This window comes from Rousettus aegyptiacus, unplaced genomic scaffold (genome assembly GCF_014176215.1).
Source record: "Rousettus aegyptiacus isolate mRouAeg1 unplaced genomic scaffold, mRouAeg1.p scaffold_m13_p_2, whole genome shotgun sequence".
Taxonomy (NCBI): domain Eukaryota; kingdom Metazoa; phylum Chordata; class Mammalia; order Chiroptera; family Pteropodidae; genus Rousettus; species Rousettus aegyptiacus.
The window spans coordinates 153209433-153235208 of record NW_023416295.1 but is presented as its reverse complement, the minus strand read 5'-3'; the positions used below and the strand labels follow the sequence as shown (position 1 = coordinate 153235208).

At 43.5% G+C, this 25776-nt stretch overlaps 1 protein-coding gene across 4 annotated transcripts; it reads left to right on the top strand.

The window, feature by feature from the left end:
* The first annotated feature begins 5995 nt into the window (after positions 1-5995).
* On the top strand, positions 5996-25274 carry BCL2L14 (BCL2 like 14). 4 transcript variants are annotated; one of them, XM_016156374.2, is made up of 6 exons: positions 5996-6180; positions 9758-10203; positions 14413-14589; positions 16610-16677; positions 19547-19813; positions 23438-25274. In XM_016156374.2, exons 2-6 carry the CDS (start codon positions 9765-9767, stop codon positions 23474-23476), a joined length of 990 nt encoding a protein of 329 aa, XP_016011860.2. In that variant the 5' UTR covers positions 5996-6180; positions 9758-9764; the 3' UTR covers positions 23477-25274. The 4 variants fall into 4 exon arrangements, with proteins under 4 accessions (XP_016011860.2, XP_016011858.2, XP_016011856.2 ...); XM_016156372.2 differs by having other exon boundaries at positions 16586-16677; XM_016156370.2 differs by lacking the exon at positions 23438-25274 and having other exon boundaries at positions 16586-16677; positions 19547-21273.
* The last annotated feature ends 502 nt before the right edge of the window (positions 25275-25776 follow it).

The window sequence follows — 25776 nt, the reverse complement described above, 5'->3', positions numbered from 1 at the left end:
GGCCTGCCAACTCCAGTCACCAGGCACCACCCAAGGGTGGCCCTGAGTCACCCTACACCGGGCATGAGATTTACTTAAAACTGCTAAACACACCTCTGCCACCTACTGTTTATCCAGAGCTTCAGCATCTTCCAGTCATTTCCGACTGAGACTGTTTTCCCTGATAGAGAAGAGTGAAGTCAGCTTGAAACAGAGTGGCCCTGTTTTCATCCTACCTTCTGTTGTTGTAAACAAACCTGGAAAATCCCTTCGCCGTTAACATTTTCGAGCACCTCAGCCCAGTCTGACACTTACCCCGGACCAGGCTCCTCTGAGCCCAGTGAGGCCCCTCGTGGTCTTCGGGAGTCCAGTTTCATCTGCAATCCTGCTAAGGCAGTTTAGCAGCATGTCTTCCCCTCGCTAGCTCGTCACCCTTAATATCTGACCAGATTCTTCACCCCGACCACCTCCCAGGTAACGCCTGGTTATCCTGGCCCGCCTTATTGGGTTGGTTTAGCCAGACCCACGCTCCTTACCCCTGGTGCTTCCTCTTACTAATTTTCCATCCACTACCCCCCTGCCCAGCTCCTTGGCTCTGAGTTCCCACTTTTCCTTGTCGTATTGAGAGCTAAGCCAAGTCTCTTTCCCCTACTGCAAAACCCCACTGCAGTACAAGTACTTCCTCTACTTATCACAATAGTCCTGAATATAGCCTTCCTTAGTGTTTTAACGAGTACAGAATAATCTTTTATTTAATATTTCCTTTGGGCATCTCTTATATGTGTACTTTTAAAATAAGAGCTCATCCAAGAACTTTCTTTTAGCCTCAGAATCAAGTGTTTTCCCTTTGCTTTCTTCTCCAGCTCACTCTCTCTCACCCCTCATCTAATAAGAGGCAGAATCAGGATTCAACCCTGAATGCCTGTGGAGTCTGAGCCTTTAGCGACTACACTATATTATACCTGTATTATCTGAAAATGTGTCAATGACTAAGCCATTAATTAAAACACAACCGATAGCAGAACCTTGAGATCTCTATCCAACTGCCTATCAATCAATTAAGCAGCAGCAGAAGAAACTGAGGGGGACAGGAAGTCTAGAGAATTTAAGTAACTTAATCAAGATTAGGACATACTCCTTTTAAAGGTAAAACCATGACTCTGTCAAAGATAAACAAATCAAGACCCTAGTTAAAGATTTTGCTCTGTAATATACTATTGCAATAGATGAGGGTCCAACAGGAGGGGGTGAGCAGTTCGGTAAAGTCAGAGGAGTGATAAATTACAAAAAGCAAGAAGGTGGGGTTGGTCTGTGTGAAACCAACTGGGTGTGTTAGGCTATTATCCTCCCAGAGACTGGGAGACAGGGACCCCACATTCAGGTGTTAGCTGGAACAAACAGTAAACTCTTTTGACCACCTTGGGTTTCCTCATGCAGGCACTTCAAGTTGGCTAGGGTCATCCTAGGGATGTAGACAAAACCTGTTGGGACCTATGTTACTGTTTTGTTCCAGTCTCCACAGGAGAAGTTTGAGGCCACCTTAAGAAAGGGCTCTGAGGAGCATCGCTACAGTTTGGTCGAGGAGAGAATCTTTGTCGGCTCTCCCATAATATAAAAGAATACATGTCAAATACTCATTAACAGCAGAACCAGTAAAATGTTACAATCAGTTTCAAGGGGAATTCAAACTGCTCCGCCTTTACAGGTGCCGAAATGATTTTACACAGAGAGGAAAAACTGGAAAAACTGGTCGCCACCCACAGGCACTCCTGCATTTTAATGAAAGGAATTATTTACATTACTATCAGTTTCCTATAAGTCAACTTCCGCCTCTACAGACTTGTGACACAGCCCAATCAAGGCTAGCAAAGGTGCACCTGTCTTCGAAATCAAATAATCCCCAAGAGTTCAGCATTCCATTGAAAGGGTGTCCAGTAATCTCTCTTTCCCGTTTCAAAATCTTCCGGTTTCTCCCTATGCCGAGGTCAAACGGCAGTAAAAGTGAGTTCAGAAAATCAGAAAGATGAACAGCAGCAATAATCAAGGGTCTAGCTGTACAGAAGATGGTCAGGTTAAGTGGCTGGGTTCCTAAACTCTGAGGACTTATTGCCTGGGCTCCCTGAAATCTCAGCTTTGTCACAGGTGGCTGTGTCACTTGGAACAATTTTACTGAACTCCCCTGTGTTTCAATGTCCTCATCTGTGAGACGGGCATAACAATAAGCATCTACCGCATAACTGAGTTAATAACTGGTAAAGCGTCAGTTAAATGGTAGCTATTGTTATTGTGCCTCTTTGGAGCCTGTGGCCATGAAAGCATGTCTGTCTTTACTCTAGAAGGTAATGTCTGACTAACCTCAGAATTCTATCTTGATCACAAATTCTACACTAAAATGAACATTAATGTTTTCTCCCAAATTTCCCATTGCTTCCAATAGACTAACAAGTTCTTCTTTGCCAAATGTAAGATTCACATGTAGAAAACATTAATCACCATCGCTTCCTTTTATTTAAGAGATGACATTAGCATCAAGTACGAGATTCTCTTTATCAGGAGTGCTCAGCAGAAGTCAAAGTAGTTAAAATCTCCTATCACAATCCCATCTTGCCTCTGTGCCAGCCTGATCTCTGTACCAACAGCATCCTCCATCTTCCCTCTATCTGGGCTGGTTAAAGCAACCCCAACACCATTACTTCAAGCCCTTGTGTTATTTTGTCTTCACTCAAACAATCTAGCCACAGTTACAAAGATTACAATTGAGGTTGCGGGGGGGGGGGGGAGGCGGGGGGGGCGGGGGGCTGGGGCATGGGAAAAACAGGAAGAGGCTGGTGAAAAGGTACAAACTTTCCATTATAAGATGAACAAGGTCTGAGGATCTGACCTGTAACATGGTGACTATACTTGATAATACTGTACTGTATAATCAAAATACACTAAGAAAGTAGAACCTAAGTGTTCTCACACACACACACACACACACACACACAAATGAATATGTAAGGTGATGGATATTTTAAATATCTCAATGGTGGAAATCTTTTCATAATATATACGTATATCAAATCATCATGTTGTACACTTTAAATGTAGTACGATTTTATTTGTCGATTATACCTCAATAAAGCTGGGGGGTGGAAGAGAATTATAAATTTGTGGAGAAGTGACAACACAAAGGAAAAGGGCTTTAGGCTTTCGGGGTGACAAACTGTGGGGAGACAACCACATAGGGGGAAACTAATGGAAGGTTCAGGTTGTTTTAGTAAGGTCTGTTTTGTAGAGCCGTCTGGTGCCAGCTCTAGGCTAACGGGAGTCTGGAGTAGTCTCCAGTGATTAAAAACCTCCTTCCCTTCCTGGTAGAGACAGAAGGCAGAGAGTTTTTCTAGTGTATCCCTCTCAATTGCCTTCAGTTCAAAATATTCCTTATGTCAAAGTGGAATGTCTGGGCTAACATACTCTGAACCCCTTCACAGGTAAACATTGTAACAATTGATGCTTCTCCTCAGCTCTTTTTTTTTTTTTTTCCAAATGTTTCCTTTGAACCAGTTATATTCTTTTGTTGCTTTATTTTGTCTTCATAAAATTTCATCCAGTTTCATGAGACTGAAATAAGGATGAGAATCACAGCCCCAAGTAATGTAGTATGGATTCTAAAACTTACTCACCTGGCCTTCTAAGCTTTATTTGGTTACTCACTTGTAAAAATGGACAAAAAACAAAAACAAAAACAAACAAACAAAAAAACCCTCAAATTTTCCTAAGAATGATCTTTTTATCTATACTTTCTAACATCTAGGAATTTCCCCCTGAGACATATTCCCAGTAATAGTTTAAATAAATTCCAGAGTTCAAGATTAAAGCAAATTGAAAATCAACGTAACAATTTATAAAATATCAACACCCAATAATTCAACTCCTTGGGAATAATTCCACAGACAACAATACAAAATATGGGCAAAGATGACAAAATTGTATTCTGCAACATTATGTATAATAATGAGCACTTGAAAACAAGCAAAATATTTTAAAGTAGTTGCTTGGTGGAATAATTGTAGTGTTTTCATTCACTGGACTTACGAAGCTGTTAAAAATTCCATTTACGAAATGTTTGTTGTTATGGAGACCTAGTTATGATAGATGTTAAATGGAAAAGGCAAGTCACACAACTATCATGTTTTGACTATGTAAAACCGTGTTCATCACATTTATTGAAAGATCCATCTAATCGAAAGAAATATTCGAATCAGCTTAAGGAAAAAAAAAAAAGCAAGAGCTCAAGGGGTATCCTGGATCCCAAGAAGCAAGTGAAGAGCTCTCAGGAACCAGGACCCTGTGTTTCCCAATTCTAGTTCCTTCATCACTTTCTCTGCACATCAGCTTTTTCTCCTCTGCTGTATGGGACCCAAACGTGACCTTCCAGTTGAAACACCCAGCTGGATTCTCTGTAACACAATTCCAAATTTCCGTCATATAGAAGTGAATTGGCTTAGCTTGGGTAGGAAGTCCACTCCTTGTCCAATCAGATATGATTAGGGATCATCTTGTCCACCCGGCTACAGGGGTGCATCTTGGTAGGCGTGTTATTGGGGCAGCATGAAGAAGAGGCAGTGAAACGGGCAGACACTTGAAGGGTAGCTAGCTGTTATTGTCATAGAAGGAAAGAAATATACCAAATTTTTAACAGTATTTATCACTGAATAACGGAATCATGGTGGTCTTTATGCACTCTATTTTATGTTTTACAAGTTTTCTACAATGTGTTGTTTTAGAATCGAGAGAAAAGTGTATTTTAAAAAATATATAACATATATTGAGTCCCATTTGTATTACGTGCCGGCTTATTGGGTAGGCAGATGTGAAGTTAAATGATTGATGGACATTCTTTGTCCTCAATGAAGCTGCCTCCTTGTGCCAATTGCCCCTTCCTGCGTTCATACTTACCTTGCCAAGACCTGGTGGGATTTTAATTGTTTTCCTCAACCAGTGTCATTAAATTATGTAACTCTGAACTCCAATAATAACTGTAGCCATACTATGTAATTTAGTTATTGATTGTATGCATTTGTTGATTCTTAAGTTGTTTCAAATGAATATATCTCGTCTTCCTAAAAAAAGACTATCGGTTTTTTTAAAAAAAAATAAAACATTTTTAATATTTCTTTAATAACCCTTAGGTTGGCTAGACTGATGCTTGTGATGTGCATAAACATTGGTTCGCTGGTTAAAACTGACTTTCCCACAGCCACCCTCCCTTTGCCTCTCTCATGGATCTGGTTGCCTAATATTTAAAGAGCCAGTTCTTCCTTCACTTCTATGATAATAGCTTTAATTCCTCTTTCGCCATTTGCACTTCCTTTATCTTCACCTTTTGACCAGCCAGCATTCATGGTTTCATGATCACAAGTATGGCCATAAATGTCTACTTCAGTTAAGCATTTGGATAGAGTGTAAAATCATATTTAAGTACATGTACATTAATATTCTATTCCTAAAATTCTGACATATGATCTTTAAATGAGTTATTGTGACTTTTACTATGGCTGGGGTTAGAATTCGTCTTTAAAGCTTTCCAGTTGTTTCATTTGAATACAATCTTTAAATCCTATAGGAAAGGTAACTTGATATAGTGTGAAGCCTGAAAGCCCACGGTTTGGATTTTAGCTCAGCTGATAGGGACCACAAGCAAGATACTTTACCTCTCTGAGCCTCACTTTTCTCATTTAAAAAGTAGGAAACATAACACCTGCCTCTCAGCGTTGTTAAGATTAAATATGTATATAATACTGATCGCATGTTAAGTGGTCAGTTAACATATGCTGAAGTGCCGAAATGGAAAGAAAGTTAAAAACTATCAGAAACACCCACATACTTGTCTTGAAGCGCAGTGAGACTCTTTGTTAAAAGATACAGAACTTTTAGCGTCAGCTCATGTGGGCAGAGGTCAGCCTCTCCTTCAGTTAAAAGGCTGGGGGCGGGGCTTAACAAGGAAGTGGCAATCCTTCCCTAAGCCTCCCTTCAGCCTCAGTCCTAAACTGAGGCTACACTCGGATGGGGACTTAGATCACATGAGCCTTCCTAAATGAGAAGCCAAGAAGACCTGGTGAAAGTTTCCTCTTAAATTTCGTGGAGAGAGACTCGAGTATAGAAATATTCTCACTGCCACCTCCCTGAAGCAGGAGAAACCCCTGAGAGCTGCGAGACCAGGTAACACCAGGAGGCACCAGTCTTCATTCTCTGCCTTCCCAGGAGGAAACAGTTGGGTCTCCGGTCCTGGTTTTACGAATGAGGCGATCTAACTAGAGGAGACATTTCCTGAGTTGATTAAAAAGTCCTTATCCTGTAAGTCTCAGAAAGCAAATGACAGCTAAAAACTGTTTTATTAGGATTTCAAGGAAAGGGAAAGAAAGATATTTAGGTTTCTCTTTTGTTTCTCCTTTGCTACAGAAGGTTGAGGAGGTAGTTCGGTTAATATGTAACTAGCCGAATCATTTTTAATATGATGCAGTTCTCCGTCTTTGAATATATGACAAGGTATGTGACGATATGACAGTGGGTCATGGCGATGCTGACCCTCTCTGCTAGAGCAGGGAGGGCGCGAAGGACAGGAATCCTAGGTTTGAGCTCAGAGTCCAGAGCACTTTGTGCGAACTTGGGCACCAGGTCTAGTCCGAGCAGACCCCCAAAGATGTCCTTGAGTGCCAGGCTCAGGTAACAACGGAAATCCCTGTCTCCCCTCTAGAAACCTCCCTCCTTTCTACCCCCTCTGTCCTACCAGGAGAGCCTTAGTCCTTTTGCCTGATTAATAGGACCTAAGGCTCTTGTCTCTCAGTTTAGCTTCTATTGTAGAAAGTTTAGGCATTTTACCACATTCCTCATTCCACCCTTAGGATTAACGAACATGTCATACTGGGAGATAACAAACTGGGGAGAAAGAATGAAGACACTCAGAGGTCTGAAGTTTGGAGGAGGAAGGAAAAGGGCAGACTGCCTTTGACGGGCATGGGGGACAGAGGTTACTCAAAGGGAGGCTCAAGGCACCCAGACCAAATTTAGCTCATCATTTGGTCTGGGAACCTCCCTCGGAGATGATCGTCCACACTGGTGAGTTACACTGGGCCTCATCTGTGTGTCCAGAGCAGTGGAAGTCAGCTCTTTTGCTGAACCTCTTGCCCAGGGCACCTGCACGGCCCTTGCACCCGGGACAGGCCAACACAGAGTGAACTAAGCGTCAGTTCTGTGCAGCTCACCTCAGGCGCTAGTCACGCAGCCTCTGTGTGGAACCATGAAGGATGCACGAGAGTTATTTCCTCCACTCACGTATCCACTCCCTGCCCCGGGAAGGGAAGTGAAATCTAACCTCAACAAACAAATCTAGAGCTAGAAAAATCCCAAAGGTGTGTCTGGAAATAACAGGGGGGTTCGGTGCTTCCCCTGCAGCCTCGGGCTCCCCAGCCAAACACACCGGACCCACCAGGCTGCCCTTCTCTGCCAGATTCCTAAAGGACAGGCTCGGGGGAGGCCCCAAGAACTTTAGCCATTTGAGAGGTAGGGGGGAAAGGAACTTTCTGGAAGGAAAAAGAGGCCAACAAATGAAGCTCTGTGACTTTGCTTTTGAGAGTAGTTTGGTGAGGTTTGCCATAGATAAGGAGAGAGTATGTACATATAAGGTGATAAAAGTGGGCTTGTGAGCCGTGAGTCACTGAGTTAGAATGAGCCTCACCGGTCTTATTGCTGAGCTAGTTCTCCCCTCCCAGCTCTGAACCAGTGCTCAGGGGGCCCCACTCAGGGCTTCGTTTCCATAAAAATTAGCATGAAACTTACAGTGTCCATTTCCGAAAAAGTTGGGCTTTTTCTTTAAACAGGAAGAGCTGAGAGCGGAAGGAATCCAGCATGCGATACACTGACTCTCTGCTGCTTTAAAATAAGACTTAGCTATACATTTTACGAAAGCTCTCCCTTAATTTACAATGAGGATTAGTAGGAGAAAAAAACCCCCACACTTGTTAAGTGCATTTAAAGCGTCCTAACTAACACTTTTATGCCTCCATGCATTCCGTCTTAGCCATCTCAGCCGAGTGCTTTCCCGACCCTGGTCACAGCGCCTGCCCCGCTTCGCCCACTCAGGGGGGTCGCCTCATTCGTCGGGGGACCATTGCCTGAGCACTGCTGTGCTCTCTGCTTCTCTCTCGCCCTTGGCCTTGCCTGTCGATTGAGCCCAATTCTCCCTTCTTTCCTAGCCTGTGACACCACAAAAATATCTTCTTTCACAAAATGGAAAATATCTTCATTCACAAAGGTCAAAATGCACTCCAACTTGACCTCAGCGATTGGTCCCCTTTTCTGATGTTGCTCCCGAATCAACATTCAGCAAACTTGTTTCGTAAAGAAGTCCAACCTTTCCTTTTTTCAACAATGGCACGCACACACACACACACACACACACAAAATTTCAAAATCCTCACACTACTTTTGAAGGTTTGGGTTTAACTTATGTGGTGGTTTCTTCAGAAGCATAGTTTTATGGGTTGAAGAGAGGGCTCATGGACCTCCCAAGTACGTAGCTCTAGTAGGTCCCAAATGCACTTCCTGCCACAGCATCCCGAGCTGCACAATTCAAATGGATGCTTCAGTCTGGAAACCTCATAAATCCTCTCCCGACACATTCCAGCTCTGGGCTCCTGCTCTGGGCTCCCGCCTGGGCTCAGCCCCTTCCATGCCAAGTGGCTGCCCAGAGTTCTGACCACATGTCTCGCTCTTGCCTCATCCTTCCTGGCTCATTCTCTCGTTCATTGTCTCAGGTTGTTCAGTCTTGACCCTTGGTCCCCTTTACTCCCTTATACCTACCTCAGGTCTCAATATTTCTGAGCAACGTCTTTCATATGCAGTGTTGCCAGATTTGCATAAAAATATAAGATGCCCAGTTAAGTTTACATTTCAGATAAACAATTAAATTTTTTTTACGCAGATGGTCCCCAACTTAGTGATGATTTGACTTATGGTTTTATGACTTTGTCATAGTGCAAAAGCGATATACACAGTAAAATTACATGAGATAGTCAAACAGTTTGTTATAAAATAGGCTTTGTGTCAGATGACTTTTCCCAACTATAGGCTAATATAAGTGTTCTGAGCACGTTTAAGGTAGGCTAGGTCAAGCTATGATGTGTGATGCATTGTGTATTAAATGCATTTTGACTTATGGTATTTTCAACTTCCAGTGGGTTTATCTGGACACAATCTCATCATAAGTTGAGGAGCATCAGTATAAGCATGTCCCACACAATATCTGGACATACTTATACTAAGAAGTTCTATGTAGTTTATCTGAAATTGACATTTGACTGGATATCCCGTATTTTATTCGGCAGCTCTATAATCATTTTTCATTCATTCATCCAACATTTATGGAGAACTAACCATGTATCAGTCATTGTGCTAGGTGCTAGGAAGACCAGCCAAGTCCTAGTCTTCATATCTTACAGTATATATACTTTACACACACACACAATAGATATAGATAGATGACAGATGATTGATGATAGATAGATAGATAGATAGATAGATAGATAGATAGATAGATAGATGATAGATAGGCAGACACACATATGTATGACTATAAGAAACTATAGGGAAAGAGCCCTCTTTGCCTACCCCGTGCCTCCCGGCACGAACAGAATAGGTGCTCGGTAAAGGTGCGTTGAGTTTCACCCCTGTCTCTCCTGACCTACAGAGAGTAGACGGCCCTCCGGTAGGAGGATGCATGGGAACTTTGTTGTTGCAGGCTCACCATGTGCACCACCAGTGTGTGTGACCTGGAGGAGATCTCCCTCGATGATGACGACCCAAACTCCATAGAATTCAAAATCCTGGAGTTCTACGTCAAGCACCATGTCTTCAAGAACACCTCCGCCGTCTTCTCACCAAAGCTGCTGAGAACAAGAAGTCTGTCTCAGAAAGGAGTGGGGAGCCAGTCAGCAAACGAGTCATGGACACAGGTGTCCTGGCCTTGCAGAAATTCCCGATCCAGTGAGAAACCCATAAGCCTTGCCAAGAAAAAGTCTTCCTGGAGAACACTCTTTGGAGTAATAGAGAAGGAGGAAGACTCACCGAGCTCGCCTTCGGAGATCCAAGCTGAGAGTCTAGGGGCGGCAGAATATCAGGGCAGACTTCACGGTCAGCAGCGGTCTAGGACCCTTTCTAACGTGGAGCAGCGCTTAGAGCCCGAAGGTAGGCTTTTGGGGTGATTCTTTCTCTCCCTCAACTTAATCCCTCCCTTCCTTCTCTGTGTGCATGGTAGTTCACCGTTTCCCGGCTGGCAACGTGGCCTTAGGCAGGGCACTCGCTGTGCCTTCGCTGTCCAAGTTATTAATATTCAGTAATACTTGCTCTACTTTTCTCGAGACTGAGCGAAAAGGAAGAGGATGGCGGTGAAGGGCGACAGGACTGTTTTTCCGGCTCCACTGCCTGTAAATGAGCTTGTGGCCAAATTTCTAAACCTCCATGCCAGAAACCGACGTAAATGAAAGAGCTCAGGATGGGCTCGCTGTCACTCTCCCTGGAGTAAGCCGACTCACTTCACGGCACCTCTGTGCTTCTGTCTGTACATTGGGGTACCCCACCCTCCCCACCTCTTAGGGCGAATGGAAAGATCAGGTAGCTATGTAGAAGAATACTTTTCAAAGTTTAAACCACTCTAAAAAAAACCAAAAAACAAAAAAACAACAACAATAAAACTGAGTATTTGATGCACTCTTCCCTCAGTGGGAAGATACATTGTATTGACTTAAACATTTTCGTCACAGAATGTTGCCCTTCATCCATAAACTTTGCACAAGCGTCTTCCTGCCCTTGGACAACACCTAGTGCCCAATGTCCAGATTTAAAAGAAGATCCCCCACCTGCTGGGCTGATCGGACTGTGTAACTTGTCAATAATTAGTCAACAGGTGGCAGTCATGTCTCAATTTTTTAAATCTAGTGACTGTCCTGGCTTACTTGAAAAGTCAGCTCACATGTGGACAGTATTAGATCATTCCTCGTGATCAAGAACACTTACATTTCCCATTAGACACCGAATTTTAGAACAGGAGGGTCAGATTACCTGGGGCACCCCTCTCCCCCGTGGTACGGCAGGCGTGGTCTCTGAGCTCTGGAGCAAGCAGAAGAGTTTCGGGCACCTACATAGGCTCTTCTTCTTGGCCTGCTCTGTAGACTTTTCCAGGAGACAGAGGACGATTTTACAGACTTTCACCTTCTGGCTTTTGTGAGATAAATGACATCCTGTATTTCCATACTACTGAACTGTCATTTGACCTTTTTTATTTCCTAAAATTTCAGGATCTCTCTATACATAGATAACTCTTAAAAAAAGAAGGAATGGTCGCCTCCTAAGGAGGCTTAGCTTTGAACATTTGTGTACAGTTATCCTCTCTTCTCACCTTTCTCTTTCCTCACTTTCTTGTTTAGTTAAATATGTGGGTGGTTCGTTGGTTTTATGTTGGGTGTGAGCCTCGCATTCTATTTCTATTTTTCTGCATATAAATCAGAGCTCAGCAGTTGGCTTCACCTAGGTTCTTTTAACTAAAGGTCACGATGGAGCCCGGGCTGCCATTTGCAGGACTCCGACACCAGGCTTAAGTGACAGCTATGAGGCGATGTCCCCAGACCGAAGTTTAGCAGCAAGAGGCCTTGTGATGTAGAAAAGTGGATGTCTCTACCAATTTTAGAAACTGCCAGCGCAGGTCCTTTCACTTGTGAATCTTTTATTTCTCTGTAGCTGTGATTCACTATATGTAGAATGCTGCAGTTAGGATTAGGCTCAGCGACATATAGTGGAAAATTCCAATAACTGTGGTTAAATAATATAGAGGTTATTTTTCTCTCCCATTAAAAAAGGACCAAAGTATGGCAGCCTAGGCCCAATATGGCCGCTCCATAGTCATTAGGGATTCTTATTCTACCGTCCCTCAGTCAGTGGCTTCCAGCCTCACGGTGACCTTATATTCTAAAGTGGCTGCTGGGACTCTGGCCCATCTTGCCTACATTTCAAGCAAGAAGAAAGAGGAGGCAAGGGAAGGACAAAAGGGCGTCTTCTTTCTGGATAATTCTGCCCCTTTTTGGAGAGGGTTCTTAAAACTGCACCCAGCTCCTTACGTGAAGGGAGCTCCTTCCTGCAAGGGAGACTGGGAAATGTAGTTTTTGCATGGGGGTCCACTGCTGTCTCTGACATTCCAGGGGTCTGTTACTAAGGAAGAAGAAAATGGATACTGGGTGGGAAATTGCTGTCTCGGCCATGTGAAAACCTCTTCCAAGCTCCCTGCCCCTTCCCTTTAAAGCAAATGCCTCAGGCCAAAGGCCGAATGGCACCTTCCCAACTCTGCTCCCCTCTCTCCTTGGCCCCACAATGACCCCCAAAGTAGACTCCAAAGGATGGGCAGTCTTTCTGTTCTCTCTCCACCCCATTCTAACTTTTCATTGCTTATGAGATGGAACCTACTCTGACAGAAAGGGAATCTCGTCTTTTCCCTGTGTTTAAAAATAAGGCAATCAGAATGGGAATCTTAACCATAACTGGTCCATCCGAGTCGGAATGTGTTTGCTGTAGTTTTTCCTGCATGTATTTCACCTGCACCCGTAGTTCAGTGCCCAGCGATTTATAGAAATCAATGAACTGAACACGGATGAGTCAGACTGTGCGCTTCTGTACCTGCGGGGGGTCTTGTGATTGCCCTGCCGCTTGGGGGCAGGGGGGCTGGGGGGTGACAAGGGCCAGCCTTTGGGGCCTGTATCTGCCTTCTCTGGGTACAAGATGGGCACAGCGTGACTTCTGGTGAGAGAGCCATGCACTGCTGGCCCTAGACAGGCTGCGCCAGGACACTGAGGTAGGAAATGAAGCTTTCCTTTCCCTCCTCCCGTGGACACTGCAGAGGAAGGTTTTCATCGGCTTTGGGATGCCCCCTCTTGCCATTTCCTTGCCAGAGGCCATCAGTGGCCAGAATCCAAGAGGAGGCTGGTTGGGCTGCAATAAGGTGTTTTAAAAGTGGAAAGTATATTTGTTTTGGTTGTTCGAATAGGAAGAAAAAGCAGTGGGCCTCTGTACTTGACCTTTATTCTTTTTTCTTTAATTACCTTATCCATTTTGAACCCTATAGATGGAGCATGAAAAATATGGCTTTTGAAGGAAGGCATTATGCCTGTTTTTTGGAAGGCAGCATTGCAAACAAAGCGGTTGTCTCTGTGGCCTTTCACTGAATGCCGGCGGTGGAAGGGAGAGCCGCAAAGCTATCATGCTATGGAGAAGCCCGGGGAGAGAGGACCGGAACTCACCTTGGCAGCTCCACAAGGTGTCAGAACTGCTTTTCATGTGACACAGTCTCTCCTGAGACTCAGGCCTTGCCTCTTACCTATCCTGGTTTATAAAGCCTAGGGATTCCAGCCAAAACTGTTCCTTCAAGTCTGTGAGTTAAATAGTATTATTTCACAAACATTATGTGATAAGCCAGCTTCATATGGCTTTGAGGACAGGCCTGGTACAAGCTTCTAAAAATTAAGAACTTAGGAATGAATCGACAATAAAATTGTGCTCCCAAACAACTCAGCAATACCACCTGCTCACCCCACCGACTCCACCCCCTGCCAGGGGCAAAGTGACTTGTCTTTCTCAGGCTTTGACATTCAGGGGGCCAATGTCATTGAAACCTTCATGTTTCAAAATGTTTTTTTCTACAGTCGAGTGTGCAAACACATGACATGCTCTATTCCTGTATTAAACATTCTCGAAGTCCATGGTTTGCATTTTGTGTGTCCTTGTTTCCTATCAGCCCTAATTGGGTGTTTCCCAGAAGACCTGGAGGACAGAGGAGGTACGTGACTCGGTAAGCAAGGGCAGTTCAGTGTTGGCTTGGTAATAGACTTGAGTAATGAATATGGCCTGAGAGCAGGGATATTTCTCTTTTCTTAGTGGCCAACCCCCAATGGCTTGTCAAACTATTGAATGCCCTCCTAGGCACATAAGAGCCAGCTCTCCAAGATATAAAGGATGTCCAAAATGACAACAACAACAGCAACAACAACAAAAAGAATAAAAATAAAAGCGTCATGAGCATTCCCTCAGGCAAAGAACTAAGCACTCCCTTTTGTGTTTCTTCCCTCACAAAGGGGACAGGGGACTCTAATTTTGCAAGACTTCAAAAAGAGGGTGCAGAAGGGCAATTGTTTCGAGGTGGCAATTATTCCTCTGTGGACTCCTCCTCGATCCCAGCCTCTGCCAGGCGACTGCCAGGGCTTTTTGAAGAATGGGCCTCCCCCAAGCACACGCTCCCGGGCAGCTTCCTCTCGCTCTAGGCTGGCCTTTTCATTTCTAGCAACTGTGCATACCCATGAGCCAGACCAAATTCTTCTGGGAAGGGCCTCTCAGCACCGTTTTGTCTTGTTTCAGCTGTGGACCCCAAGGTTGTTTCCATCGCCAACCGAGTTGCTGAAATTGTTTATTCCTGGCCACCGCCAGAAGAGCACACCCAGGGAGGACACTTCAAGACCAAAGGGAGTGTGGTACGACAGGGTCTCCACCAGCAGGCCCAGGGCTCCCAGGCTAGAGCTGCAAGTCCTAAGAAAGGTAAACTTCCCTCCGAGTGTTTGCGTCGTCGGGCTGGTGTTTTTTAGGCAGAGGTATCCGAGCATTTATGTATTTATTTGGCCTAGTGCTCTGGGACTTAGGAACCTCTGCTGACCTGAACCAAAGTCATGGCAGCAACATGCTGGAGGCCTTGCCTTCAGCTTAGAGACCAGCCCAAGCAAAGGGGAGTGTGCCAGCAGATGGAAGCGACCAGCCAAGTTCACTGCTAAGTCCAAAGAAAAGTCTACGGAAAGGAGGAAGTACAAAATGTGCAATCGACTCTGTCCATTTTCCCTCTTCCAGGGGGAAATGCAGTATTAGATTTAATCGTGTTCGCAATGGCCAAGGCCCAGTTCGCTCATGCGAGAACGTGGGGTGTAGATGGAGCACCAGCCCTGGAAGTTATAACAATGCTTTCGGCTCCTGTGAAAGAGCAAGGGTAGGGTGGGAGGGTTGGGGCATCAGACATCAGGTCTGGTGCAACTCATGAAGCAGGACAGAGGGGTAGTGACCAGACTGGGTCGGTTGTCACCATAACTGTAGCAATAGCTGGGACTCTAAATAAGTCCCATCAGACTTGCAGGAATTCTGGAGTTTAGGGCATCAGGACCACATGCCACAGGAAGAGGAGTTCAGTCCTGCACTCCCTCACTAATGACAGTCCTTGCTCATGGCTCACATTCCCCAAACTCCAGCAGAGAGTGAGGGGGCCGAGGGGGCTCCTGGGTCTGTAGCACGGCAAAGCACAGGGCAAAAGTTCTCCCTCCCAAGGTGTGGTGTCTCCCCACCCTGAAAGCGGAGTTTGTCCACCCTGTGCTGTACTGTTGGGACCACAAACTATCACAGGAGCTTGGGGGAGGGGTGAGGTGGGGGGCGGAGGAGGAAAGGACTCATCTGAGTCTGCTAAAAAGAGAGTGTCTCCACTTCATCGCTCTCATGTATCTGAGCAATGCAAAACAAAACACCCACACCAAGCTAGAGCTAAGGCTCATATCCTCTGTGCCCGTGAGACCTTGGGGCCGCTGGCCCAGCAGCTTTCCTGGAGAGAGGCTGCAGCAGCAGTGGAAGCCACACGTGGGCGCTGGAGACACGCATTCTTTCTTCTCCCAGGTGACCCGAGTCTCAGACTTCCTACTTACCTTGCCCTTCTCTTGACCTTTTTGGGACGTGACGTCCTACATTAATTTCTTGGCCTCTCTTTCGCTCTTATCTGGGACAAATATGAGGACTCCATGACTTCAGAGATAGTTCCATAAGTAAAAAATGCTGTTCTCTCAGTAACTGGCTTTTTTCTCCGTTTGGATTCTGTGCTATAGCAATGACCATTTATTTCCCTCATGTTTCATTGTTAGACATTTGAGACAAGAAAAATCCTACCCCGTGTCCCTCGTTCCAACATACACACCACACACCAACTATAGCTGTCTCTCTCTCCGTCTGCCATTTTGGCCCTTGCAGTAGCGGAAATTATTAACTTTATTTATTTATACCCCACCTTGTTTTAAAGACACAGCATAGCATACAGAGCATATATTTTGGTAAGGTAAAATAAATCAAAGTTGAAAGATAATGTACAAAAGAAAACAACAGCAAGAAAATAAGATGGGTTTAGGAATGAGTTTAATTCCCAAAACGCAGGCCAGGAAGACTGTATGCCCCTCTTAAATGAGGCCACACATTTGGCTATTTCTAGCAGCTGTTCAAGGGGGAATATAGTCAATATCTTTAGAGATAGAATCTTGTGTAGTGGAACTAACATCTTCAATGATGTTTTTACGGCAAATAAAGTGATGAATTTCATTCGCGGTGAGAATTGAGGGCTGAAGGAAGAAAGAATGAGAAGGAAGGAAAAGAGGGGCGGTAGGAGAGGATGCCCGGAACAGTTTGTGTCTGATCAGAAAAGGGGAGGTACGATTTAATTTGCAAAAATTACAAAGAGCTTGTCTTCCCCGATTCCTGGGAAAACTTAAGACTTTTTTTTTTTTTTTCTTGAAAGAAATAACAGATTTTCCCCTGACAGATGGAGAAGACCAAATAGCCAAAATCGTTGAGCTGCTGAAATTCTCAGGGGATCAGTTGGAAAGAGAGGTACAGAGCTTCTTAAATGAACGTGATTTCTTTCTGCGCCCACACACTAGTCCATGAGAACAGAACTGTACTCCGGGTTGTACTCCTTTTCAAGGTTCTGGTTTCCACTTAGCCCTAAATTTTATTTCCCTTGGAGTCAAAATTCTTCATGCTGGCGGCATCTCAAAAATGAATCACTTTGGAAAACATAAGTAAACCTTCTGGAGCCTCCTTGGAATTTTTGGAAACGAAAAAAGTAACTTTTTGTTATTATAAGAAAAGACACCAATAAATTAGAATTTGCTGAGTAGAATTCTGAACCTAGTTCCCCATGTAACTGATCCTCAGGGAAGTTTAGACTTTTGCATTTGCCCTGCAGCCTGGATATCTGTTTCCCACAGCTGCTCCAAGGCTGGAGGCCTTTCTGAAACCTCCCTCCAGAGTGGCTGGACTGTTCTCTGCTCAAAGTCAGGTTACTGGGGAGGACGGTTACTGTGACTTAGAGGCTTTGGATTTCCTGCCATTTAGAAGTAGAGACCCGTCATTCCAATCAGGCACATGTGAGAGGTGCTTCCTGAATGCCATCTCGTCCACGTCTGTCACCCGCAGACCGTCCAGGAGTCTCTAGGGTTGCTTTGTCACTCGAGGGCTGGCCCGGGGACCCATTTCCTTGTTTTGCCAGGACTCATGGGCAGGAAGTCTGCCCTTGGGGATGGCCAGTCATGCTACCCAGCCACGACATCCTCTCTCCACGCCTTTGTCAGAGGTGTGCCCAGAGGGTGGTGAAAGGGTAGTGAAGGGTATGGCAGATGGTACCAAATGAGAAACAGTGAGAAAACCCCAGGATATTAGACTAAAGAGAAGAGAGTGTAGGAACTTCAGGGCCGCAAGTAGGGGTGCAGAGGAAGCAGAAAATAAAACATGTTGCATGACTTAAGGACACCCCCTGTGTTTCTAGAACTGCCACGAATGAATAGGAGTGGCAGGGAAACGGATATCTCCCCATTTTAAGAACAAATTTTCTAGCACTTGGGGCTTCCTTCGCAGCCAAGGGCTGCCTCATGAAGGAATGATCTTCCTGTCACTAGACGACTTTCACCCAGATGCCAATAACCAGCTAGCAGCCCAGTACCTGAACTGGGGGGGATCCATCAGATGTCCTCAGAGGCCCTTTACAGCTTGAACCTTCCGTGGCTCTCATAGCAACCTCCATCCTGGCCTCCCTAGGCAGTGACTTGCAGCAGGTCAGGGGGCCCAGCCAGGGGCAGGAGGTGGGATGAAGGCCACACCTCCGGTCATGAAGAGAGATGCTTTCATTTTTACCCACAAATTAATACTTTAAAACACCTCAATTTACCAATACACTCTCTTCATGATTTGAGGTAATGCTTTTCGTTATTTATGTAGAACATGTGACTGTTCTTCCTTCTTTGTGGACCCCCCAGCAGAGGACCTGGCAGGAAAGGAAGGAAGCTCTGACTTGAGCTGTGTGGGTATGAGTTCCCACCAGAGGGGGCCAGTCAAGAAGGCCCCTGCCATGGCTGTAGAGCGTCTGCAAAGCCCCTCATCCCCTCGTCCCTGAGGACTCATGCAGGCTCACCCTGCACCTCCCTGCGATGCCACAGATTCAGCTGCACCGGAAAGGGGCAGGGGAGAGAGAGGGGCACTCTCGAAAGATATTTCTTGCTGGCATTGGGATTCTTTTATTAATCCCGCCCAGTCCAGTCTTCCCGCTGAGGTTTTGAGGGTAGCTTCTTCAGCTGGGTCACTGAATAAGAGGCGTCCGTTCTCGGTATGGAGGACACTGGTCATTTCCACTTCAGATTTGCAGTTTGGATAAGCCCCCATGTCTCGTGGAAGTTGGGGGATGGGCTGGGTGCACCAAAATCTTTCCATAGCATCTGCCTCATCCCCAGAATATCCCTTTTATAAACCTGCTCAGCTTATCATTCCCCAAGCACAGAACTAGAGAATTTTAAAATAAACATTTAGTCCTCGCTCACTAAGACATTTCTGTTTTCAATGACAACCATCATATTAATAGACATTGATTGCAAGGATGGCTTTAAATGAGGAGGTCTGCTTTCAGGACACAAGCCCTGTTTTTTTCCTACAGCAGCAGAAGCAGTATTTATTTTTTTGTCAGAGGTAGGGTAGTCCAAAGGAGGTAGAGCAGAGAGATACTAGGGGAGGTAAAAAAGAACAGCTAGAACATGGAAAGGAATCAATGGATTAGAATTTTTCTCTTTTTAAGTGAACATGTGTACCCCAGGGAATCTTCCCTGAGGCCCCTCTACTCTCACGGCATCCTGAAAAATTACTAAAATTTGGAAAGCACTACTTCATGTCAAGCACTGTGCCAAGCATTTTCCTGTTGCCCTAGAGGGTAGGTACTGTCATCATCCCTGCTAAAGTGACAAAACTGAAGCCGAGAGCTTAAGCAATTTTCCCAAGGTTGCGCAGCCGAGAGGAGGAGCAGAAGTTTGAGCCGAGATAGTGATTTCCAGACTTCAGTCTGTCCCTGGCACAATCTCTAACAAAGCATCTATATTGTTTTGCTATACAAATTGTACTGCAGTTGTCACTAGACTCTGAGCCCCTTGAGTGAGGGCTTGGGTCCTAATCACGCACAATATCTGTCCATTGTAAGTGCTCAGGAAACATTCGCTGAATGTCGAATGAATGGGCTGCTCTGTTGTTTCTCTGATCGTCCAGAGGAAATGAATTCAGAGCAGTGATATGCCTGGTTTGGTTCTGTAAGACATTGTGCCGTGACTTAGACTAAAACCTAGTGTTTTCCATTGGGTGTTTTCGTGGCCCACTGTTGAGCTAGAGAGTCTGCCTCAATAGGCCAAGCTGCTCTACCAAATGCTTATCTTCTTGTACGCAGCTGAAGAAAGACAAGGTTTTGATGAACAGCTTCCGGGATGGGCTGACCTACTCTGTTTTCAAGACCATCACAGACCAGTTCCTAAGAGGTGTAGACACCAGGGGAGAATCAGAAGTTAAAGCTCAAGGCTTTAAGGCTGCTCTTGCAATAGACGTCATGGCCAAGCTCACCGCCATCGACAACCATCCCATGAACAAGGTGCTAGGCTTTGGAACCAAATACCTGAAAGAGAACTTTTCGCCCTGGGTCCAGCAGCATGGTGGATGGGTAAGTATATCCTATTTAAAAAATAAATCTTCCCATATCTAAGAGTAGATGGGATGAAACTTTGTTTTGTTTTGTTTTTTAAGTGAAGGGAACACATCTGTGAAGCAGTTCTCATGGGTTTAGGACACTTGAGTGGCAAGAGATATATCCCATTGACGGGAACATATTTTTAGTGATTATCTTTATCATCGATAAATATTTACTGAGCTCCCGAAGGGACCACGGGTATGTGTGTCAGGGGAGAGGGACTGGTCAGATGTAACAGGAAATGAGATGTTGATATGTAAAATGTTTAGATAGATATAATTTCTGTTTTCACAAATTTTGCAGGCAGCAGAAGTCTGGCAGTGAGACAAGGGGAGGCAGACAGTTCCTCATACTCTCAGTTGCTGACAGGGTGTGGGCATAACCCTCATGCAGAGATTCAAGGTTCATGACATTTTGTCATTGCCGCTTGGGCCCAGCATTTTGATGGGGACATTTAGATACAAACTCAAAAGCAAACAGTTACATTTTCAACTGTGTTGAATGACCTGATCTCAGGCTAAACAGACGTCTTCACCCTCATGCCTCAGCCTTAATCCCTCCCTCATCCTTCATTCCCATTCCTTGAGATTTCCTTCAAACTGCTATGTTCAAATGGCCTCATAAGGTTAACCTCGTCAAAATGCTTTACCCCAGAGCTTTAAGTCTCAAGAGGCCTAGGGCATTTTTGTCTAAGCCCTTCCTGGGAGGACAGGCCTTTGCCACATATGATTCTTAGCCCTTTCCACTGGGATGCTCAGGGGCCAGCAGCAGGGTCAGTCTTCTCTCAGCATGGCCCAGCATGACCCTGAGGCCTCCAAACAGGCTTAGTCTCTTGGCCACCAGAAGAAAAGTGCAGCTGATCTTTCTAAGGGGCTGAAGTGCCTCCCATGGTCTTCAGTGGATGCCCATTGAGCTCGCCCAATCTTCAGTTCTTTCCCATTTTCCACTTTTGCACCAGATGTGATAACCCTTAGTGACTGTTCTGAACAACTAAGGCTCTTAAGTGTTCCAAGTTTAAGCAGCCTTAACTTGTGCTAAGAGGATAGATTCCTTGACATTATATCTAGGAACCCCTCAAGTCCTTCTGTCCCATAGCTTTTCCTGGCCACTCCAGCTCAAGATCCTCACCAGCTCTGAACCTCATAACACTTCGTGTTTGCTCTATAATTATATACAGGAAATCACCATCATTGTTGGTCCAGTTAATTTATTTTCCAGAGAGATTATAAGTATCAACTGGATTCATGGGTCAGTTCTCCAAAGTCTATTTAGTTAATTAATGTAGTTGAAATGCCCAAAGTGTCCTACAAACGATGGCGATTCTACAGCAAAAGCACAAGCAACAAAAGAAAAAATAAATTGGACTATGTCAAAATTAAAAAGTTTTCTGCTTCAAAGGACACCATCAAGAAAGTGAAAAGACAACCTAGAGAATGGAAAAAAAATATTTGGAAATTGTATATCTGATAAGGGACTTGTATTCAGAATATATAATGAACTTGTCCAACTGAACAATGAAAAGACAAATAACCTGATTTTAAGCGGGGCAATGGATTTGAATAGATATTTCTCTAAAGAAGATATACAAATGGCTTATGAAAAGATGGTTGCTTGATACCTTCATTTCGATATTAAGTTAATTTAAATCAAAACCATAATGAGATACTATTTCACACCTACTTACATGGCTAAAATAAAAAAGATAAGTAAGTATTGGTGAAGACATGGAGAAATTTGAGCCCTCCTACACTGCTGCTTGGCATCTAAAATGGTCTAGCCCCTTTGGATAACAATTTGGCAGCTCCCCAAAATGTTCAACATAGAGTTACCAGTTCCATTCTTAGGCATATACCTCTAAAAATTGAAAACAAATGTTCACATCAAAACTTGTACATGAATGTTCATAGCAGTATTCATTATTCATAAACGAAAAAAGTGGAAACAACCCAAATATTCATCAATGATGAATGATGAATGATAAAAAGCCAAAGGTGGTATATCCATACAATGAAATAGTATTCAGCTATAAAAACAAATGAACTACTGATGGATGGATGAACCTTGAAAACATTATGCTAAGAAGTCAGACAAAAAGGCCATCATCTATGACATGATTCCGTTTATACAAAATGTCCAAAACAGGCAAATTCATAGAGAGAGATGAGTGATTTCCTGGGGCTTTGGAGAGAAGGAATGGAGAATGACTGCTAATGAAAAAGAGTTTCTTTTGTTCTAAAATCAGATAGAGGTGATGGTTTGTACAGTCCTATGAATATACTAGAAGCCAATGAAATATATAAGTTAGAAGGATGACTTACGGTATATCTCCATAAATTTGTTATGAAAAATAGTGGTTCTAATAAGCAAATAAAAAGAGGAAAGACAAAAGAACATAAATATTTTTATTATTTTTTTAATTTGGCTGCTGTTGCTAGAGAGAAAAACACTTCTAATTAGAGAAAACAGATGGATTTGTCATTAAATAAAGGGAATTTTTAAAAGGCTTTAGAATTTGATAGTACTAGTTCTTCATCATTTGTAGTTTTAATTCAAAATTTATTAGTTTCTTTTGCCAGGTCATCATAAATTTTAATTCCAAGTCTTGGACATAATTAGGTTTAATTTGGAGCACGAAGTTGGAAATTAAAAGAGGAAGAAAAAGGAATGAGAAAGAACCAAGTTTTCCAAAGTGACAAAGAAAGAGTTGCAAAGAATAAAGAAAGATGTTGATTTAAATATATATATATATCTATCTTTAAGTTGTAATGAGCTACAAATGTGTGAAGTGGACTGAGACCTGTGTTCTGTTTCCCTGAACAGGAAAAAAAGATGACACCGGGTGGCAAGCCTCCAGGACTTCCATTGGCCTCAGTTTTTTGTTTTTTTTTTTCAGGTGGCTCTCTGGGGTGTCCTTGTAGTGGTGTGGAAGGAAGAAAACTATTCCTAGGCTTTTAGGAGCTCAGGGTTCATTCCTACTTATCTCAGTACTGCACATTTCATAAAAGTGCATCTAACCTTCCCAACTAAATTGCAAATCTGTGAGGGCAGGATTATGTATTTTATGCCTCTTCTCTCTCATAGCTCCTGTTACTTTTATATACATCACATATGTTTAGCCAATACTTATAGAATAATGAATCAACCAATCAAATGAATGAACAACAACTCTGTTTACAAACATGCTAAACAAACTACCATGAGATTTTCATTCACTCCTTGGCCCTGTTTCCTCACCGTGGAGTACGATCCACGGAATTATCCGTTGGTCCTGCCACCTCACTCATTAGCACTCTGAAAGGAGAGGTGCACACTCTCTGTAATCATTGATCTTTCCAGATGTACTCTTTGGAATTTTAAATTCGGCATCAAAGCCTTTTCTTATCTAGCCTGTTTGCCTTAGATGGGTAGCCTACGTTCTTAGCTGATGTTTTCCTTTCAAGCATACTGAGGATGGCAGTCGCCTTTCCAAGCCCTCCCCCACCCCTAACACAATCTCTGAGCCTTGGGTCATGCCCGGAATAACAGGCATATGTTTTCACTTCAACAGTGAATCAAACTTGGAATTTTTAAGTATCTATTTCTCTTTCTCCCTTCTAGGAAAAAGTACTTGCGATACCACATGAAGAAGTCGACTGAAACATCAGATGTGTAATCTGGGATTCTCGTTGGCCAGCTGTGGTCCTGTGTACATCAGTCTCAGCAGAGACTCCAGGAGAAAATAAAAATGTACATGGCAGATGGAGCACTGAAGTTTTCAAAACCTGATTCCTGTTGACCACAGAGGCATCAGGAGAGGTACACTGGAGTAGCATGGCCTTGACATCCATGTTTCTCAGGCCCTCCACTGAGAGTGTGGGGAAGTCTAGAAGGACAAGTGGTGATGTTCCTTTCAAATAATCAGAAAAAACCATCATCCTACCTCTGCTGGCCAACTTAGGGAACGTGTGTTACAGATATTCACCGAGCTCATGAGGGCAAAATGATAAATTGTGCATGTGCCTACTCTTTGGTTTCTAGTACTATTTTAAATTATACTTGGGATGGCCTAATAATGACATTGTTTCAAGCCTACCTTTAAAATGTTGCTGTTCAGACTGGTAGACATAGCTCAAAGAGACTCTCGAGTTTACTGCTTTATCAACTAGTTTGGGGAGATACTGCTGTATCTTGACTCACTTTCCTGGGAGAATTCTTTGGCAGTTTAAAAAAGTTCTCTGTGACCTCACCTCTGCCTCTCAGGGTCTCTGGAACTTTGTTTTTTGTGGGAGTAGGCTGAGTAGTGGCTGGTAAAATAAATATATATAAAGACCGCTGTCATAAGAGTATCTCATGGTGAAAATATGCAATAAATAATAGTACTAAAACTTCTATGAGGATAAAATGAGTTAATTTATATAAAGTACTTAGAACAGTACTTGGTACTTAGTGCCAAGTGTTCACTTATGTTCACTATCATCTGCTGCCTGCCCTGAGCTAAATTGAAAATTTCACAGATTGCTTTTCTGAAAGCGACACTGTTCAGAATAAGGTGTTTTATTTAGTAAGCGAAATATGTTTCACAGTAAGTATTTAAGATACAGCAGTGTTTAAAAATACTTTCAAATTATAGGGTCTTTCTTACAAATTTCTGGATCCTGAGCATCTAACATGTAGCCTGATGTAAAGTAGGTGTTTAATAAACCTTTGGGGAACAAATAAATGAATTAATCAGACATGCTTTCAGCTTCAAGGGAAAGTTGGACCTATGTATTATCACGTTTCACTACCTGGCCCATTGCAATTAAAATGAGTTATTCTCTTTTACTTTCTCCCCTACAATGAAAGTCATAAATGTTAGGGATAAAGGAGTCTCTTTTTACAAGTGGAAATACTGGAGACCATCTCTTTTCCCATTTTGATCTAACCATTTCAAACTATTTGCAGTTCCCCAAATGTATTATGCAACCTTGCAGCCCAGAGCCTTCACAACAATCCCCCATTTGAGGTGTTCTTGCCTGCTGGTCCTCTTGCCTCCATTTCCACTAATTTAACTCTAGTTCGTATTTCCACATTCACTCCATTTTCCCCAGGAAGCATTTTCTAAGCCTCCTTTGGCCACAGTAAGGCTACATTTGGTTGCCTTTCTTCATAAAGGATGCTCCATAACACTCTACATATAGACATTATACTTAACACATCGTACGTAAGAGCCAGTCTTTTGTAAACAAGTATTATGTCTAATTTGATTTTGTATACCTAATGTCTGGCATATTTTCAGTGCACAGTTGTAGAATCATACCTTAACCTCACTGCTATAACCTGTAAATCGGTAAGATTGGAGTATGGCCCACGGTATGTATAACTTTAACAAGCTCTTCAGGTGTTCCAATATCATCTGCAGCTCCCAGCCAAGATGAAGTAATAGTAACTGAATTTAATCTCCTCCTTAAAACTGGAAAAAAAAAAAAGACAAAATATATGAAAGAACAGTTTCCAAGACATTGTGCCTCAGGTAATTAAGGACTGATCCCTGAGAAATGCGAAACAAAGTGAGCCCTATGAATACCCTAGAATATTGCAGATAAAAAGTATTCGGGCTGTGCTGGAAGGAGGGGAACCCATGCAGGGCTCGACAGTCTCCCTGAGTAGAGGAATCAGAGCCTAGTCCAGGAAGGCCAAGGCAACTAAAGTTTGCTGGAAAGAAAAGAATGGAACACAAAGCTCCAGAGATCTACAGATAGGTCCCCACAAGTGTTCAGATGAATACTGATCAACATGTAAAGATGTTACCCAAAATTTGGGGGAAAACCGCCTGAAAGTATTAAGGGAACATTCTCCAAAGCTCATATAAAGCTTGGAGTAGTGCTTATTTCCACTAGCCAGAATGGAAAAACCTCAAAAGTTGCATGGCAATAGGTAGAATGCTCAGAAGAATTTTGCCTTGGTAATGGGAAAGA